Genomic DNA, 21,034 nt, shown 5'->3' with positions numbered 1-21,034 from the left:
CCCTTCTTAAATGCAAGCAGCTAGAATCCCTGAAGTTGCTGCCAACAATTAGTAGAGGCAATGGCCAATCACTCTTCCTATGAAGAACTTCTTCCTAACATCCAGCACACACACTTGAGAAGCTGTCAAACACTTCGCCTCTTTGTCAAATACTGGCTGACCTCATTTTACAAGACTTTTTTACCAGATGATTCCAATGTAACGTTCTAATTTCAATGCCTAAAGAATCAAAAGCAAAAAGCCACCACAAAACAGGTGACCCTTAGTCTCACTTACTCTTGTCTTAGTGGCAGTTGACTGCCAGCTATGATGAAACGGACTCACTTTCATTTGATCATTTTTCTGATTAGTCTCAGCAGTTCTCTGGCTCTCCTATTTAAAACTAAAACTGCTACAACTTTTTATGTTTCAGGTTCAAGCATGTTAAAGTACTAACCTTGAGAAGAACATAATTTATTGAAGACTATTCACTGAGTCTATATTTTTGACTAAAAGTGTCTTCAGCAAAGATTTTCCCCAGCATTGCTCTTTTTATTGGCATCCATTACTACATGCTACTACAATCTTTGGGAACAATCTGGGATCTGTTTCAGATACAATAATGTAAGTCTCACTTTCCAGTGAATGTCCTTAAACAGGATGCTTTTAAAAAATCACATTTGCTGTTAGAAGACTGCATTCTCTTATTGTCATTGCCTTTTCTAACTAACATTTGACAATGTATTCAAGCCCAGTTAGTTGAGCAGAAACCACCTCTCCAGGATAGTAATATTTCATTTTACCTACATTTCTTTCAGACTGGCCTGAATTTGTAACCCAATTATGTATTACTGTTCACCACTACTAATTTTGTGAATGAGTTGTTTACACCTTTTCACAGGACCAGGGTTTTTGTGGGATGGCTCTAGCCACTCTCTGGGCCCCTCAGTTTAGGAAAGATGTTGACTTACTGGAACGTGTCCAGGGAAGGACAACAGAGCTGGGGAGGGGTTTGGAGCACAAGCCCTGTGAGGAGAGGATGAGGGAGCTGGGGTTGCTTAGCCTGGAGGAGGCTCAGAGGAGACCTTATTGCTGTCTACAACTCCCTGAAGGAAGGTTGCAGCCAGGTTGGGGCTGGTCTCTTCTCCCAGGCAAGTAGCACCAGAACAATAGGACACAGTCTCAAGCTGCACCAGGGGAGGTTTAGGTTGGATGTTAGGAAGAAGTTCTTCACAGAAAGAGTGTTTTGCCATTGGAATGGGCTGCCCAGGGAGGTGGTGGAGTCACCATCACTGGAGGTGTTTAGGAAGAGACTGGATAGGGTGCTTGGTGCCATGGTGTATTTGATTAGATGGTATTGGGTGATAGGTTGGACTTGATGATCTCGAATGACTTTTCCAACCTGGTGAATTCTATTCTATTCTATTCTATTCTATTCTATTCTATTCTATTCTATTCTATTCTATTCCATTCCATTCCATTCCATTCCATTCCATTCCATTCCATTCCATTCCATTCACTCCTCTTCAAAAGATCCTTAACTTACCCTTCTCAAAGTTCCCTGAGTCCCTAAAGTCCCAGTGTTCCCTGGCTTTTCTACCTCCCCACTCAGCTGGCCTGACATTTCAGTAAGACTGGAGCAAAATGTACCAGACACGTATACGTATGACTTAAGAAGCTGCATCAGCTTGTGACAAGGCCAGTCCCAAAGTTTTAAGCATCTGAGCATCCCCATGCCCTGGCTGGGGTTCCCACAGCCCAGTCTGCTCCTGCATCTCAGGGCAGCACAACTCACACAATCCACTTCTTATGGGAAAACCCAAAGGTTGCCTGAGAAGGGGAAAACAAGAATCTCTTTCAAGCAGTAATCACATCACAGCAAATTCTCCATTTGCTAAGTGTGGGGAAAGCTACTTCTCTATTAGTGAGGCTTCTTCAGTTAGGTTAATTTTTAACTTGTCATATTTTGTTTCCATCACCTTATTACAAATGCTGAAGTTAACTCTTCCCAAGGCTAGAAATCAAAACCACCTCCATTTTTAGCTATGAATTATGGTTAGTGCAATCCAAATGATCTCTAACATTGCTCCAGTGTGTCTGCATATGCACAATGCAAAGAATAATGCATATATGCATGCAAAGATTACACACATAGGACAGGTGGAGATAAAATAGAGTAGAATAGAATCAACCAGGTTGGAAGAGACCTTCAAGATCATTGTGTCCAACCTATCATACAACACCACCTAATCAACTAAACCATGCAACCAAGCATCCTGTCAAGCCTCGCCCTGAATACCGCCAGCAACGCCGACCCCACCACCTCCTCAGGCAGCCCATTCCAGTGGGCAATCACTCTCTCTGTGTAAAACTTCCTCCTAACCACCAGCCTAAACCTCCCCTGGCGCAGCCTGAGACTGTGTCCTCTTGTTCTGGTACTGGTTGCCTGTGAGAAGAGACTAACCTCTGCCTGACTACAACCCCCCTTCAGGTAGTTGTAGAGAGCAATAAGGTCACCCCTGAGTCTCCTCCTCTCCAGGCTAAGCAACCCCAGCTCCCTCAGCCTCTCCTCATAGGGCTTGTGTTCCAAGCCCTTCTCTGGACATGCTCCAGCAAGTCAACATCCTTCCTAAACTGAGGAGCCCAGAACTGGACACAGAGCCACACTGATTGCCATGGGCCAGAACTAGAAATATATTAAAAAATAAGGGCAGGATGGGTTCATTGGTAGTTACTGAACAAGAGGCTCTGTGGTTTTGTTTCAGGAAGTCTTCTACTAGTGCATGTCAGACCTGGGAGGCTGTATGCCAGGTGAAGGACAACTCTCTACTTATTCTGGGCTTATGTTTCTCTCGGAGATCTTTTACTGGCTGCTCTTAGAAACAGGATACTGGTCTAGGCAGCCTGTGGTGTGACCTACAATGGCTGGTTTAAAGTTTTTCCTTTGTATCTCTAGGCACATTTGTGTAAATAATCTATAACTTTTCCTTTGGTTTCATCAACCTTATTTTATTTTGTTTTGAAAAACTGCAGTGCTCATAATGTGTTTAATTTTACTAGAGCCACATGCAGCAAAAGTTTCTTTTAATGCAACGCCAATTTAGAACATGCCTGCTGCTTTCCTGCTCACCGAAGGAAGATGAAGTACATATTGGTCTAGCTGTGATTTTAAATCTCCCACCCACAGTTCCTTACCCCAGATAATCTACAGCAGAAATAACCCAGGAAAAGGATTTGGCTTAAATGTCCTCAACAAAATCTGACATTTTCACCCTTTTTCTCACACTTACCAACTTCACTGCAAGAAGAGACACCCAACGAGGAGTTTAAACTAAATTGTCCAGACTTTGATTTGTTGACTTGATTTGATCACCATCTCCTTGTTGACAGATTTTGGCATTAAAGCTCACTGCAAATTGCTTAGGCTGCACTTGACACCATTTTACATATTACCAACTTGATGAGCAGTATTACCTGGTACAGGCTGGCAAGGTGGTGGTTAGTTTTGATCAGAAAGGGTTGGTTGACCCCTGGATGATCCACGTCATGAGCCGCAGCAGCTAGCAGTCCAAGCATGATGTCCAGTGGGGTGAGGAAGTTGGCAAGCTGAATCACACATGTTAATCACAAGTACATGAACAGTAAACCAGCTGACATCATGGCATTGCTCAGTTTTGTAGGCATTTGTACACAAATGTCAAATATAAAGTTTGTGAACAACACTTTTAAGGTGACTACTGAACAAACATCTATAAAGATAATCACACTATATACTCTGATTTTATTACAGCATGTTCTTATCAGTTTATTGTTCATGGCAATACAAGGACTGTTGTGAGAGAAGTGCTTAAGCATAATCTAAAAGATTCCATTAAACACCCTAAAATAAGTACACTTGGCACAAGTTAGCATACATAATGAGAACTATGCCTCACACAGTATTTAGTGATACCAATAATGCATCAGCCTTCATTTTTCCAGCACTGCACTGTGCTGGAAAATGTTGTGTTTATAAACCTCTGAAATTTCAAACTTGGCTGTTCTATATTTCAGTCTGAATACAAGTATTTTATTGGTGAACATAATTCACCTTTCTCAGTTCAGATATCCAAGTCTGAAAACCTGCACAGATTTTTTTTCTGCTAGACAACTAATAATTCAGAATCAAATATTGTTATTACTGGGGAAAAAAACCCCCAAACAACAACAGAACAACCAAAACCAATCTTAGCATTTTTTGTTTCTGAGAGTGATGCAGTTATTACCAGCCCAATGAATCTATACAAGGGATAGGTCTATGAGCTGTAGAAAGCATCTAAGATGAGAAATGGAGAGCAGTATGGTACAGATTCCGAATGTCGGCTGTTCTCTGCGTGTCTTGACAGAAGGGACTTGCAGATCTTCCAGGAGATGGCAATATAGAGAGGCTGGGGCCTGTTCCTATCCTCACCATTGCTATATTCTGGTCTAACAGTTTGCCCATTCTAGCAGAACTTCCTGTCATTTAACTCAAGCCAGAGAAGATTAGTTATATAGTTATGCTGTGGCTCAGTACTACAGTGGCTTCCAGTAACACATACAGCAACGCCACACCCTCATGTTGTAAGGGCTTGCTGCAGCAGTCAAAAGCTGCTGCTCGCTTGCGCAGAGGATATACTTTCCCCTTTTCTGGTATTTCCCTGCCCACTTCTATACTTTGAAATATTGATGTGAGGAGCTTACATCCTGAGGTGACTGTGGCATGGGCTTCTGCTGGCTCTGATGAAAGGACTGCAACCACTGGTGGGTGGCTGGTGCACACAGTCATGGTAGCTAAAGCTCGTATGACAGCACTTTGATATGTTGCCTGCATGACGAGAAGTGACTCCAGTAGCTTGTTTGGAACGTCTGTCATCTGTAGCTGACTCTGCTACTGACTCATTGCTGACTTCAAGCACACAATCATGCTCTCTAAAAATAGTTTGGGGGGGGCTTTTTTTTTTCAATCCTGGGAAAAAGATTTGAGAGTTATCTGAAAGCAACATCAGTGTGCAAGGTTGTCATTACCTTGGGCTCCCTCAGATAGCAGTGCATAGCTTGGGTGACATCAGCAGCATGGACGGCGTTGTGGTACGGGTTTTGGCTATGGTAATCTTCTTGAACCATAACTGGGAACCAAAAGAGAAAACAAAGGCTCTTTTGTCTCTGAATGCCATGGCCACAAGTGGGAACTGGATTTAAAATACAATTTGAGGTTTTACAGTCGGCTGCCTAAAGAGTTGCTTCAAATAGCTGCAGCTTACTTAGACTGGTGCTCTTATTGGGATACCTTTAGAGAAAAAAAATGTATGAAAGGATTTGTGAGGCCCAAGGGGGTATACTGGGTCTAGTTCATAAATCAACTCTTTCTTGCCTTAGTGAAGGCACTCATTCAGAAGTAAAATAAATAAGGAAGAGAGGCAAATTTATCCACAACAGAGTGCAATTATTTAGGCTGCTCTCATAGGGGAGTAATATGTCATTAAGGCAGTACCACCTATTTTACAGCAGCAGGGGGTGAGGCCCTGATATCCTGGCATCATTTGTTATTTGAGTAACTAACTACAATTAAAGGCATTTATATATTCTCCAGGCAAAGAATCACAAGATACAGCGCTAGGGTATCTGGAGCAAAATCTTCTGTGATCATTTTAGTCACATCTCTATGTTCATTTTAAAATGCCAGTCCCTCTTGTTTTAGTTTGCAGTGCTGGAACTGATCCAGCTGAACCAGGAGCATCAACTTTTTAACCCTCAGCTCTCACTTGCACAGAAAATCACCAAGGTGTGTGCTTCACACCCACCTGCTCCTTACAGCAGTGCCTGCACCATTAGATGGTCTTGGGATAACAACACATGAACACTGGATGCTGCCTGTAATCTTGCCCAAAGAACTCTCCTAGACACTACTGAAATAATCAAACAGAAAGGCGATGGGAAAATTTCCCGTGGCACTCATCTCCAGCATGGGGAATGCCAAAGAAAGTCTTAGCTTTTAGCTTGTTTCCAGCCCCACAAGCATCTAAAGTTACAGTAGGTAATCCTTTAAACCCTGAATACCACTAGCTCTAATTATCTGAGTGTTCATTTCATGGCTGCCCACAGGAGTTAGAAACAGCAGGGAGATTTTGTCTGTCTCCGCACCAGAGGAATGCTTTCCAGAAGGAGTCTTAAAGAAGAGACCCTGCCTTGGAAACTCTGCCTGACAGCCTAACAAACCAGCATTCAGCTGTATTCAAAACATGATGCAAAAAGTAATTGATTTTGGCCAATTTCTTCTTTTGGTTCACTGACAGCGTGGGGCTAATATTTTTGTTGGCAGTAACAGCAGCAGGGGCTTTCATCAACACTATTCAGTGCAGACAGCTTGATATAATTTGTTAAATTTTGCACATAAGCTTTTAACTGCCCCAAGTCTCAGTGGTCTATTAGTCACTAAAATAATTACACTGCACCACAATTGTGCTGTGCATGGGTAGGTTCTGCAATGTTTGTCTGTCTGTGTGGGCCTACTCAGATGGCCACATCTCGGCATGGCACAGTGTTTTTGAAATCGCCAGGGCAGCTGTGGTACTGGGATGCTTCAGTCCAATGCTGGAGCCTTTTGAAGTCCCCCCACTGACTTAATAGATACTAAACCAAGTACCTGAGTGCCTGTAAATGGTATGCTAATATATATCACAGAAACGTGTTCCTGAAGTATCTGCAACAACGTCATGATTTTATGGAGATACACAGATCAAGCTGGTGCCTTCTTTGATGTCCTACTTAAGATGGAAACTTCATTTAAAGATGTCTTTGAGGTGAGCACTTACCTAAAAACCTGTGTAATGTAACCATATCTAGCTGGAAATGGTGGATAAGTCCATGCACATTGAAGAGGTGACAAAGCAGTGTTACAAGACTGTTTCCTAAAAGCAGAAAAGAAGAACTTTTAAATTCCCTTAACATGTAGTTCCAAACCTAGCAAGACTAAGGATCTTGGCAATTTCCTAGCTATTAGTCAGCTCCTCTCACCTTGGATCCTATCATATGACACTTACATGATACTCGCATACACAAAAGTAGCTTATATAAATAACTTCTATATACAATCAAGATTTGATGGTACAGCTATACCAGTGGAGTACCATTCTTTTGTCTAGGTGACATAAACTCACATTTGCTGTCTCAACACAACACAGAAAGCAATTTGACACAATTTTAACATCTTTACAATCCAGGTCTACCTCCAGAAACAACAGAAAGGAGAATGACTTTTCTGCCACGTCAGTTTGTCATACTGTACTAATTAATTAATTACTGAGAAATCAGCAGTTTGTAATTAACTTTTTTATTTCACACATGGCTGTACAAATGTGATTAACTCACATACCTACCTCAGCGGCAATTGCATCTTGTAATGATGATGCAGACAGGAAAACTGAGTTGCAGCATTTACAGTGTCACTGTAATATTACACTGGCTTTACTGTGCATCGAGTACTGGGAACATTGGCAAAATTCAGCTTAACTAGTGCTATTTGGTTAACTACACATACACACACAGGATTTAAAAAGTCTGCACTGCATAATTCAGCAGCAGTGTTTCCAGAAAAGTTGGGAAAAAAGCCCCAAACCAACCAATAAACCCATAACATATATAAACAATGTTTAAAGGACGTCTTTTGTTATTTAACGTAACTCAGGAAAGAAAATAAATATATGTATGAAACCAACATGGAAACATATTTGGCCTTGACTACTGAGCAGAGGCACAGAAAGGTAGCTTAGAAATAATTATGCTTTCACTTCCCTTGCCATTTGCAAGCCTTTCCACTGCTGAATTACCCTCCGAACCAATTTTTTCTACACCTTCTGTCTCAGCCAAACCTAATCAGATTGGGGGTGAGGAAAGAGTGATCTCATTCCTATGGGCAACATGGAGAAGAGAACACCTAGCCACTGGTGTGTGTGTCTGGTATTACAGGTTATTGACTGAGGTAAAACATTTCACAGATTACTGTCATAATGAATTTCCTAATTTTTGCTGATGAACAGGACAGACCTGCTGGAGAGGAGTGAAGGGGAAAAGGACCTGGGGGTCCTGGTGGATGGAAGGATGACCATAAGCCAACAATGTGCTCTTGTGGCCAGGAAGGCCAATGCCATTCTGGGGTGGATTAGAAGGGGTGTGACCAGTAGGTCAAGAGAGTTTCTCCACCCCCTCTACTCTGCACTGGTGAGGCCACATCTGGAATATTGTGTGCAGTTCTAGGCTACTCAGTTCAAGAAAGACAGTGAGCTGCTTGACAGAGTCCAGTGCAGAGCCACGAGGATGATTAGGGGAATGGAACATCTTCCATACAAGGAGAGACTGAGGGAGCTGGGGCTCTTTAGCTTAGAGAAGAGGAGACTGAGAGGTGACCTCATCAATGCTTATAAAGATGTAAAGGGTGGGTCCTGAAAGGATGAAGCCAGGCTCTTCTCAGTAGTGCCCAAAGACAGGACAAGGGGCAGTGGGTGGAAGTTGAGGCATAGGAAGTATCATGTAAATATGAGGAAAAATTTTTTCCCTGTGAGGGTGACAGAGCACTGGAACAGGCTGCCCAGGGAGGTTGTCGAGTCTCCCTCTCTGCAGATATGCAAAACTCGCCTGGATGCATTCCAGTGTAATGTGGTATAGGTGATCCTGCTCTGGCAGAGGGGTTGGACTAGGTGATCTTTCGAGGTCCCTTCCAGCCCCTGAAATTCTGTGATTCTGTGAAAATTCTGTATCTTCAGTAAAAGATATTTAATAGACATTGAGAGAGTACAGAGGTCTGGACTTATCTACCAATGTATCAACCAAGATATATTTAAAGTACCTGTGGAATTTCTCAGGTAAAGCAAACTGAAAGACCTCCTTGAAAAGGTGACCGTAACAAATGCAGGAGATCAGATTAATACAAATCCACACTTTCAATGTTATCCCACAGTTTAAGAAAAGTCTGAGAATGTTCATGGATATGATTTTAATAGAAGCTAACCCTGTCAAATTTATTTTCTGTAAATGAAATGGGAAATGTTTAGTAATTAATTAATTGGAGATTTTTAAATGAGTCATACATGAGGGATGGTAAAATAAAACCATTAATACTTACCATTTGTCAAGCGGTCAAACAAGAATATGTCAAAATCCCACATTCCCACTTTGGACAGCATATGCTAGAAAAAGATGTCCATGAAAGTCAGATGATGGTCATATCAAACTCTAAAGCACATTCAAATTGTTATTGCACATTAATTGATTACAGGTTAGATTGCTGCAGCTTATAGGTTCAGGAAAGCTATAGGCACATTTGAAGCATTAGACATCAGGAAGCAAATTTAGCTATATTACATAAAATATCATACGGACTTTTAACTGAGGTTTTGAAACTGACACTACAAATACCTTCTAAATGGAGCTCAGAACATGGAATAATATATAACAAAGTATTATGAAAATATTTCCTTTTACTGCACAACTTTTTTTTTTGGTTGCTCTTTCATGCCTCCAAATCAATTCAGTACAAATTCTCTTAGGCTTTTATTACAGTAAAACACAATCTTAGCTCATGCTAGACATGAATTACATTTGCTAACCAAACCAATACACAAGATTAGCTTTCAAAAACTAAGATACAGTGCTGCTGTGAAGCCACACAGAAGAACCCATCATGCCACCATACACAGTGTTTTTACAGCTACATTGGTTCAGTCAAGACTATTTGGCCCAACTGTATGACCTACAATGGCATATGTATGAATGAAATATGTGTCTATTCCCATTACTTAGCACTTGTATTCAAATCAGATCTGGATTCTTAATTACTTTCTAGAACCTATCCTATAATTTTCACTTGCAGAGAATAAAAATTGCCTAGGCACATAATCCCAGTGCCACTGATTGAGCAAGTTTTGTCAGAAAATACTATTCAAAGCAACTAGAAGGGCTGGAAAATAAGAGAATTATATTGTGATTACTGCAAAGCTCTTTGCAGTGAATTCTCCCTGCCTGCCATTACAGAGACCTATTGTGGGATGCCGAATAGCTGTTCCATACCAACTGGGAGACAGCTGTCTTTTTTCAAGTGGATGAACCAAATCCTGTGTCAAGGCTGCACTTACTTAGATCAGTAACTCAGCCAGGGATCCTGTAATAAATCCAGATTATAATTTCAGTTGACAGAAATGGAAAATGCTGAATAGATTTAGCCATTTTCTCGTTGCTTTGAGACTAAGCTTTTAAAGCTGTAACCACAGAAGGGGAATGGACAGTCTGCTGCAAGGCAGGCAAGTAACGTGGGTCATTTAAGAAAGATCAGCCATACATTTGTTTATCTGAAGACTGAAATAAACCTGGCACTCTCTGGAATATTATTAAAAGAAATGGACATCTGAAGACCCCTCTTACCCTTGCTTGCCCAAGATAGTCCTCATCCAGTAGGTACAGAGAGGCTTGTGGTATGATTCCACGCAGTAAACGGGATGCATGGAAATACCTCTGGAAACTTAACAGTCTTTTCACTTTTTTCTTGGTTCCAATTTCCCCTGAGAGTGTAGTATCTGTAAAAAGCAATCAGTACAGAAACCATGAAATCCAAGATGAAGGATTATTTAATAAAAAAAACAACAAACAAAAAACCCAACCTAAAGAACTTTAAAGCATTGATACAGAAATCATAAAGTTCGTGCTTCTTGCCAATCCACATGAAGGAGCAGTACTGAGTAGCTGTAATACTTCAGCATAATGTATTTGTTTATTTTAGAAAGGAAATACGTCCCAGTAAAAGAAGTACTGATGCAGAACTTGGAAGATCCAAATTCAATATACTACCTGACACAGACTTCAACATGATAAAGGCTAAGTTACTGAGGAAGCTGATATATCATGCTATATAAGTTACTGAGGGAGCTGATATATCATGCTATATAAGTCACTGTCGGGGGGATATAAGTATGTTTAGAGGGAGTCTAAATGGCTAGGCAGAGTTAGGTATCGAAAGTTGCTCTTACTCTTCTGTATCATAGTATCAGTCAGGGTTGGAAAGGACCACAAGGATCAGCTAGTTCCAACCCCCTTGCCATGGGCAGGGACACCCCACACTAGATCAGGCCGCCCAGAACCTCATCCAGCCTGGTCTTAAACACCTCCAGGGACGGTGCCCCAACCACCTCCCTGGACAACCCATTCCAGGGCTTCACCACTCTCATGGTGAAGAACTTCCTCCTCACATCCAGCCTGAATCTCCCCACCTCCAGCTTCATTCCATTCCCCCCAGTCCTATCACTACCTGATATCCTGAGAAGTCCCGCCCCAGCCTTCATGTAAGTCCCCTTCAGATACGAGGAAGGCCACAATAAGGTCACCTTGGAGCCTTCTCTTCTCCAGACTGAACAGCCCCAACTCCCTTAATCTGTCCTCATAGGAGAGGTGCTCCAGCCCTCTGATCATCCTCGTGGCACTTCTCTGGACACGTTCCAGCATGTCCATATCCCTGTGCCTGTTTCCTCACTTATACAACTGAAAATACCATTACCTTGCTACCTTCAGAGGAGTGCCAGTAAAATATATTAAAATCACATAGCACTAGCATACAAGGTGATCTTGGGTATAAAAGCAAAAAAAGTGACATCAAAAGTCAGCTCAAAATACAGTTTGCCAGTCCAAATGTGTGATCTGTTTTTGGAAAAGGAGAGAAAAGAAAAAAAAAAGAAGAACAGGTTGATAACCCTATAGTATTATCAGCTGTTCTTCTTACATATTAAGTTGGGAAAACAGATATATTCAGCCAACAGAAGCATTTCTGCCTATGCAAGAGAATATGTTCTTTTCACTCAGCACCAGTATAATTCTAAGTCCCTAACGCTGTATTAGGTGATTTTCATACAGGAGATCCAAATGTGACACAAAAAACAAAGGCACTTTTTTTACAGTGATTAAGTCAGTAATTAAGAGTAATTAAATTACCTTATTGTTAGTAAGAAAAATATGCAGGCTTCCTAAAACTGTAATTTCACCTGAACCTCTAACAGAACCTCGTGTACGCTTGTGGTGTCTGCGTTTTGCGGTCTGCTACATGTTTTGGATAAAGACAGGGCACATTGTTCAAAGGCAGTAAGAATCAACACAGTTTTATTCATGAGAGTAATCTTGTAAGAAACTGGAAATGAAGCACTTCTTTTAGAGAACAGCAATGATTGCTTGAGATAAGAAGCTGCATAGCAATTCACACTGGTTTTCCCATTTAAGGAAGAGGTCAGGAAAAATACCAATGGATTGAAGATGGCTCTCACTGTTCTGCTGCTTCTTTTTAGGAAAAAACTCTTCAACATCTGGCACTGTTGTGCTGTGAAATCAAAATATGACTTCACTTGCTGGTTTTATCTGTAATTTTATTCTCATAAGTTTTCAGAGAAGTCATTAAGATTTTTTGTCTTTTGGTCATAGATTATTTTTGGGGGGGTAGGAGGGTGGGTCATAGATGGTTCAGTATTTGATTTCTCCAACAGCAGGCATCTAAGCACTTTCTGCAGCAAGTTTCTTCCCCAAGTAATCCCAACAGCTATTGAGTGACACAAAGCCAGTAACAACAAAATAAGTCTCGCACTTCTTGTAGGCAGCCCAATGACCCCAACAACTTTTAATAATGTAAACAATTTTATTGCAACTTGACAAGCCATGTGTTTTCAAGAATGCAAACAGTAACAATGTCACTACTGTACTAGCCTGAAGGTTAGATTTTCATTTATGATGTGCCAGCACCTGCCTTAATTCTCTCACACATTTTAAAAGCTGGAACAATTTCATGGCCTGTTGAAGGAGTGAGTAATGTAGGTGCTAACAGTCGCCCAGAGATAGCAACATGTGGAGGAACTGGTAGACTTGTTTTCACATTTCATTTACGTAGTGCTACTAAGAAGTGACTGGCATATAGATTAATCAAAAACACCTTTTAAACTTGTGTCAGCTGCTTCTTGACTTCCCAACTCTCCTAATTCTGTCTTTGCCCCCAAACTGTCACTGCTTTCAGGTAACAAGTTTAAATTGTAAAGTACCAAACACTTCCCTTTTGTACACTAAAAATTAGTAGTTGCTCCAACTAATTTTTATCTAAGTTAATATCTGGGTTTTGTTTTTCAGCTAAAGACAGATATCCTTAAAACTCACATATAGAGCTGCTGTGGATGATCTGGGGGTGAAGTTTGGCCTGAGTCCCAGCAAGCTGCTGTATGTTAGATTATGAGGAAGTGGTTGTTTTATCCCTCGGATTACCAGATTATTTCAGTAGTGCAATTAATACTTACCAAACCCAAACCACATCAGGTTGAAATAAATGATTTCTTATGGTGAAACATATTTTCTGAATTGAACTTGCCAATGCTTTGTCATGTTGCTCCTTATAGTTATCAGGGGTCTTAACTGAAATCTAATCATTGTCAGACAGCATCTCGTGCTGCTTCAGATGAGCACTGTTTTACAATATATTATGCAAAAAAGATTACTCATAACAGTATGTTTCCTGTATTTTCAGAAAACTGACCCTGCACCTCTCCAACACACCCCAAACTGCTATAATCTCATCATCATTTTTCTCTTTAACCTCCCAAGATCTGTGTCAAACAAGAAAAGCACAGCCATATGAAGTTGAGAGGAAAAAAAAAAAAGATTATTAAAAAAGAAAGATGATTAAAAAAGAACAGCAAAAGGTGAAGCAGCTGAAAGTGAATGCTCAAATTCTGTCCTCAGCTCAGCAGTTGCACTTAAATCTCCCAGCAGCGAAAAAGCCATTCCCAGCATATGGGATTCGCAAGCTGACACAAAATAAAGATGCAGAATTAAGATGAAATGAAGGGTTTGTGTGAATGACTTATACTAATATACTGACATACCACTTCCTCATTGAAAACTGTAAGCTTCCACTTAAATGGTAAACATAAAATTTTGATGATGACACTTAATGCAGGTCACATGGTGACTATGACATATAAAGGTTATTGATGGCTATTTGTAATTAGGCTACATTGAATTACAAGTTAATGAATCATAAACATCATTGCAGATATCACTGAACTTCAGTTGTGGAACTATAGGTGCTAGAACATCTGCTATATTATATAGTTAAAGAACATCAGCTCTAAGGCTCACATGGGAAGGATTTAGAAATTATGTGCAATTCTGAAATGAACATGAAAGGCAATCAAGAATGTCTTTTGTTTATACCCACACAACTTCCCTTGAGAACCGTGTTTAATAATCTTGGCAACTTCTGAATGCTTTGTTTACCTAAAAAAAGCATCATCTGTGTCTCTTGAAAGATGCTCAGTCTCATACCCTGTGGAGTTACTGCTCAGCACAACCGCCAGAGAAACCCTTCTCTGTATGCCAGACAAAGTTATTGTATGAATTACACAGACATATTGTATGAATTACACACACATTTCCAGAAGCTTAACCTCTGCCTTCATAAACACAGGCAGTCTGAGCTTACAGCATATCTCCTGAAGTGTTTTAGCAGGCAACAAGAATGGTTGCCTTTTTTTTCTTTTTTAAGGTAATTTGATAGGCACATCATGTATACACACTGTGAGACCATAGGTGATGTGTAGATACTACAGGCGGCCCTCAAGAGGTTAATAAGCTACAGGAATCAATGGTTGCCTTCTCTCCCCTCACAAAGTTCCTCCAGTTACACAAATCTACTTGTCTTAAGATGATCTACAGCTCACCCTACCCCAGCCTCTGCTAGTTCAGGAGAAGGGGCTTCCTGCACTGGAGACTGCTACCAGTCTTCTTTCAGGTTTTGTTCCCACTGCTGTGCTAGCACATGCCCACAGGCCATATGAACACAAAAATCACACAGACCATGTTACCAATGGTCAACATCCAGAAATGATCACATAAATAAAATTCAGACAAGGATGCATTTAAGTCTGCACTAGACATTCATTACGTGGTGGTGGTTCTTTCAAAGCAAACAAGCCTGGTTGTGCATTCAAATAAGGGCTGTGAGTTTTCCTGAACACACTACCACTTTTTAAATTTTTTAAAAATTGTATTGCACAACAATATGCAGTAAAACAGGTCACTCAGCAGCATGAGTGGAGAAAAACAGGTGCATTACTTTTCAAAAGCCAACTCGTTCAGAAAGATGCAGAATACATCAAGTCCTCAAGCACCTGCCTTTGACTCATATGGTTTACCCTTTGCTCTCGTACAAGGATGCAAAGACATTGTGTACTCAGCCACTGCTCTGCAACTATATGCTAGCAGAGCCCAGCAGGATTGCTAGAAAAGTGCTGGAATATAGAGAAGATAAAGCAAGGGGACCAGATGTACATTTACTGCACAGACAGTTTGCAAACAGCAAGGACTCGGGAAAACAATTTCTCTCTGGTCCTATATGTTATGTACGCAATTTATTGCACTGGTTCCTGGCTTGGCAGCTAATTAGGCCATTTTTGAGAGCTCATGAGATGTATGAGCTCATGAGACTTACGAGGAATAAGGAGGGAAGGGATGCCATCCAGAAGGACACTGACAGGCTGGAGAGGAGCCCATGCCAACCTCATAAAATTCAACAAGACCAAGCACAAGGTCCTGCATCTGAGTCGGGGCAATCCCAAGGACTGATATAGGCTGGGCAGTGACTGGCTTGGGAGCAGCCCTGAAAAAAGGACCTGGAGGTGCTGGTGGATGAGAACCTCAACATGAGCCATCAGGGTGCACCTGCAGCCCAGAAAGCAAATCACATCCTGGGTTGCATCAAGAGAAGCACAGACAGCAGGTCAAGGGAGGTGATTCTCCCCCTCTGCTCCACTTTGGTGAGACCCCACCTGGAGTACTGTGTCCAGTTCTGGAGTCCCTACTACAGAAAGGATCTGGACATGAGGGTGATTAGGGGGCTGGAGCACCTCTCCTATGAGGACAGACTGAGAGAGTTGGGGTTGTTCAGTCTAGAAAGGAGAAGGCTCTGAGGAGACCTTATTGTGGCTTTCCAGTATCTGAAGGGGGCCTACGGGAAAGCTAGTGAGAGACATTGTAGGGTGGCAGGTAGTGATAGGACTAGGAGGAATGGAGCAAAACTAGAAGTGGGTAGATTGAGGTTGGATGTTAGGAAGAAGCTTTTTACCATGAGGGTGGTGAGACACTGGAACAGGTTGCCCAGGGAGGTGGTAGAAGCCCCATCTGTGGAAATTTTTAAGGCCAGGCTGGATGTGGCCCTGAGCAACCTGATCTAGTGTGAGGTGTCCCTGCCCATGACAGGGAGATTGGAACCAGATGATCTCTGAGGTCCCTTCCAGCCCTGACCATTCTGTGACTTCTGGTGAATTCATGTTTGTCCATGTTCCTGCGTGACAAATTATGCCAGGCATTTAAACCACTTTTACTGAAGTCTTGTTTGGCATATTGATTGCATAACTTGGTTGCTAAATTTTTCTTATAAAGAAGACCATATAGCACTGATAACACAAAAAGAAGTGTTCTGCCTTTTTAGTATCTTCTTACTTGATGGATATATCATATCATCCAAAAGGCAACAGCAGCATGAGCAGTGATAGCTGCAGGTAATCAAAAAATTAACTTCAAGTTTAATATTTCAAATTTGGATTTTGGAGAAGGTCCTGGTAAGGTAGAAGGACAGATAACCTCTCTGTACTGTTTTCCCTTTGGAAAGGAAGCTATAGTTTTGAAGATAGGCCTGAGAAAACACACAAAGATCCAGGAACCTATGTAAAAGGATTGCTACTTTAGAGCTTTCAGACTAGTACAGAAGGACCAAGAAGCTCAGAGGAGTATCCCAGTTTCACTTCTCAGTCATCTACAGCAGGTGTAATAAACAGACAAACAAGATGGGGCTTCCACCACCTCCCTGGGCAACCTGTTCCAGTGTCTCACCACCCTCATGGTAAAAAGCTTCTTCCTAACATCCAATCTCAATCTACCCATTTATATTTTTTCTCCATTCCCCTTAGTCCTATCACTATCTGACACCCTAAAAAGTCCCTCACCAGCTTTTCTGTAGGCCCCCTTCAGATACTGGAAGGTCACAATAAGGTCTCCTCAGAGTCTTCTCTTCTCCAGACTGAATAGCCCCAACTTCCTCAGTCTATACCCATAGGAGAGGTGCTCCAGCCCTCTAATCATCATCATGGCCTTTCTCTGGACACAGTCCATCACCTCCAGATCCTTCCTGTAATAGGAGCTCCAGAACTAGATGCAGTAATCCATGTGGGGTCTCACCAGAATGGCATAGAGAGGGAGAATCACCTCCCTTCACCTGCTGTCTGTGCTTCTCTTGATGCAGCCCAGCATGTGATTGGCTTTCTGGGCTGCAAGTGCACCCTGATGGCTCATGTTGAGCTTCTCGTCCACCAGCACCCACAAGTCCTTTTCTTCAGGGCTGTTCCCAAGCCAGTCACTGCCCATACTATATTGGTGCTTGGGATTATGCAGTTAACAAAATGGGAGAGGTTTTGGGAGCCCAGCTTTCTGGGTTGCCTTGATGTAGAGGTTCCTCTTTGAACATCACTTGAGGTGATGGTGGCTTGTAACAGCTCACTTTCCAAATCATAAATTTGCTGCAGAACTGTTGGCATATTGAAGAACACTTCAACACAGAAAGAACACAATGCTGTTTCCTGCTCTTGTTACACAACACATTCCTTTGGATGCTGTTTTGAAGGAGACTACAAAACCTAAGTATTATGCAGATTTCCCACACCAGATACCGAATTAGCCCATCACACCAAGCTGTGGAGAAACAACGGTTTCAAAGACCACTTAGGTAACAGCATACTAGCCTCAATAACAGGAAGAGGAATTGATTAAATCCAAATGAAAGATTAATTTAGACGTGTTTCTCTTTAAGATTTGCAGCCTTCATTGAAGCCATCAATCATCTTTGTGCAAACAAACACCTTGTAATCTTGTACTAAGCCTCTTGCAAGCTCCTAGGAAACAGCCCGCGTTCAATTTTGCCACAAAGTCGTTATCATTTCAATATGAACTTTCACTTTGCCACTTCAGTCTTTGTACTGTAGCAGTCAGGACCCTTTTTTCCCCCCTAAACCTGCAACTTCTCTATAGCTGATTATAGTTTCTCCAACAGGAAATGGTACATCCCCTCCCCCTGCCCTCCCCTTGAGAAAAAGCAACATAAGCTGTAATAACAGCAACCCCCACTTTCATTTATCATCTTAATTATCCCTTCTCCTTATTTCTTCTTTTCCTCTGGTCATTTGGAAAGTATCCTCACTGTTATCTTCAGTACACCCTTTCCCTTTTCTAATCAGGGAAAAGAAGGTGGGGTGACAGAATGGGTCACACATCATTTTGAAACTTTTAAAGGAACATTCTCAGTTGAACTCAATCCCAAATCTGTATTTAAAAAAAAAGAGAAAAGTTACAAAACTGTCTAATTGTGTCAGTGTTCACTAACACTTTGTGTGTGAGGCACATCTAGGGTTCTTTTTTGCTTTCTCTGCTTGCTTTCATGAGTTCTCCTGAAGCATTCATAACCCCAAACGCATTTTGCTAGCGCCATGAGAGCACGTGCATCAATCAGTTTTACATTCTGGCTTTCATTTTCCACAAATGTAGCATAAACGCTAAACAGGAAGCATGAAGGCAGAAAGTAGAATTTAATTTTCAATCTACCTTGTTATAACATTTTGCAGGTAACAACTCTTAAAACCACTTAAAATAGAAACAACGCTCAGAACAAAAAACCCCTTGCTATGATTTGATGAAAAGAGGGGAACCAGACTGCCTTCCAGTGACAGCAAGCATTTGTGAATACAGTGAAGTCTTCCTAGAAAACAGAACAATCTTTGTGCTGAAGCACTATTAAGAGAATTCCTCTTCCCTGACTAGGTAACAAGCAAGGCCATAGGCTTATTTCAGTTCTGGAAATGTTCTTCCCATTCAAACCAGACACAAGCTAAGCAGATTAAAAAGCCTGTGTGCCTTCGGGATGTTGATGAGTATCTTTTGGACACGGTTATCCATGAGGAACTAAGGGAGGTATTATGTAGAAATGATACAGGCCTCATGAGATCTTTCCCTTTCTAATTTAATAACCATCTGGAACTTTGGACTCATTGCCACAAGGCTGGGTTGGGATCCAAGTAATCCAATCAGCCCTTGAAATTTCCTCACAAGACTTTTAGTGTCCTAATATAACCTGGGTCAGAAATATCTAAAAAGGCATCTCTCACCCCTAATTCTTTTTCTAGCCAAAGGCAACAAAACATGACAGTTAACCAAACTCTTTTTAATCTCATTCATTTGGGTTCAGGTTACTTGATGGTTCAGTTTTGGGCTGGTGGCTGTGGTTAAGTTTTATTTTCCCTGGAGATGGGCCCTACCTGAAAGCCCTGGAGTGTTCAAAATCCAAAACCCCAAAAAATGAATGCAAATTTTGCAAATAGACCCTTCTGGAGACAGGAAGAAACCAGATTCAAACATCTACAGATGTTCTTTGAGATGGAGACCTTTTCATGACTTCATATCTTCCCTTACTAACTCTGACAACGCTTTCTGTAGCACCTAATTCATCACATGCCTGCAAAGCATCACTTCATCTGCAAACAAACCAAACCTCTGAGTATTTTGCTCGAATCAAATCAGGCAGCAAATCAAGGAGAGAGACTGAATGATACCTAGTATCACTGTTTATCACCATTTGGTACTAACTTAATTTGCTAAGCTAAGCTTAAAGAAGGTGAAGCTCTTTTGGTCTCAAATTCTGCATGACAATACCAAGATCTTTGGCTTCACAGATATTCTCAGATCCCATTTTATGTTCCTGTTATGCAAAATGTAAGGAAACAGAAATCCATTTGGATACACTGTTTTGGTACAGAGACTTCACATACAAGATCTTATGCCTTTCCTTGTTATCACTCCTAGGCCAATACATAGAGAAGTGAATTCTATCAGACACTGAGATATTGTGTGTGGCTTACTAAGAACAAGGGGGTGCTAGATAATGAAAGCAATGGTATGAATGTGACAATCAAAGTGCCCCTTTCCCTTTTCAGGAAAAATTAAAACTGCAAGCAGAAACAATTTTAATTATATTACTCCATGACAGATATATTTAAATACAATCAAGTAGAGGCTAGTAATTTTATCATTTCCAAGCAAAAAAAGCAATCCAGAGAAAACAAGATGGGAAATGGAGAATCACTGTTTAAGAATCTCTTTGTCTTCTGATTTAAAGATTGATGAGCAAATTTGTGAACAAAAAGTTACTCATCTCAGGTGTGAAAAAAAATATGTTACTTCACTTAATTTTATCTGACAACAAAACAAAGTATCTAATACAACTGGTGCTGGGTGAGGGCTTGGTTATTGCTGCATGCATACCTACAGTTCGAGATTTATCACAAGGAACTCCCTGAACCTCTCAGTCTTTTGGTTAATGAAGAAATGTACCATCATGGTCACCAGCACAACTCATCATGAGAGAATGAAATTGATTTTAACCAATGCATATTAGTCACTGACAGGATCTGATTCAATGACACACTGAGCAACTTTGTCAATCAGAGAATCAAATTGTTGCTGCCTTACCCTACGGTCCTTTATTTCTCAAATCCAAACTATGCTTTGCTAAATGGCAAATTGGATTAAGTTATTTTCACTTAGGAACTGTTTCTAACCCTGAAAATATTCAGTTTAGCTCCTTTTTTGTCCTGTGAGTACAAAAAAAACCCCCAAACACCAAAAACTAAACAACAACAAAAAAGCCAACCAAAACCCCCATAAAACCCCAGAAGGTTAATTTAATCCACAGAAGTGCCAATAAACTGCCATCATTAATTTTAACCCATGTTAGGTTCACTTACAAGCTGGAGCTACCAAGATCAGAGTCCAACTTTCCTAAAATTTGTAAGGTTTGTTTTGGAATCAATCTTACATCATTTATACATTTTATTTGGATGGCTGATGGCACCCCAAACTTGCCTATTCCATCCCATCACCCCTTCAGGAAAATAAGTTTCTAATGCCAAGCCTTTTTCTCTTC

At 41.0% G+C, this 21,034-nt stretch overlaps 1 protein-coding gene across 3 annotated transcripts in view; it reads right to left on the bottom strand.

Moving 5' to 3' along the window:
• PDE7B (phosphodiesterase 7B) overlaps positions 1-21,034 on the bottom strand; it is a 201,462-nt gene that overhangs the window by 11,768 nt on the left and 168,660 nt on the right. For all 3 annotated transcript variants that reach the window (XM_054162628.1, XM_054162629.1, XM_009911391.2), the window contains 5 exons: positions 10,414-10,565; positions 9,119-9,182; positions 6,813-6,908; positions 5,026-5,126; positions 3,454-3,585 (listed from right to left, as the gene is read on the bottom strand). In XM_054162628.1, the coding sequence (XP_054018603.1) occupies positions 3,454-3,585; positions 5,026-5,126; positions 6,813-6,908; positions 9,119-9,182; positions 10,414-10,565 (545 nt within the window). The remainder of the gene's footprint in view (positions 1-3,453; positions 3,586-5,025; positions 5,127-6,812; positions 6,909-9,118; positions 9,183-10,413; positions 10,566-21,034) is intronic.

This window comes from Dryobates pubescens, chromosome 6 (assembly GCF_014839835.1).
Source record: "Dryobates pubescens isolate bDryPub1 chromosome 6, bDryPub1.pri, whole genome shotgun sequence".
Taxonomy (NCBI): domain Eukaryota; kingdom Metazoa; phylum Chordata; class Aves; order Piciformes; family Picidae; genus Dryobates; species Dryobates pubescens.
Note: the sequence above shows the minus strand (reverse complement) of the source record. Positions and strands in the feature narration are given on the sequence as shown.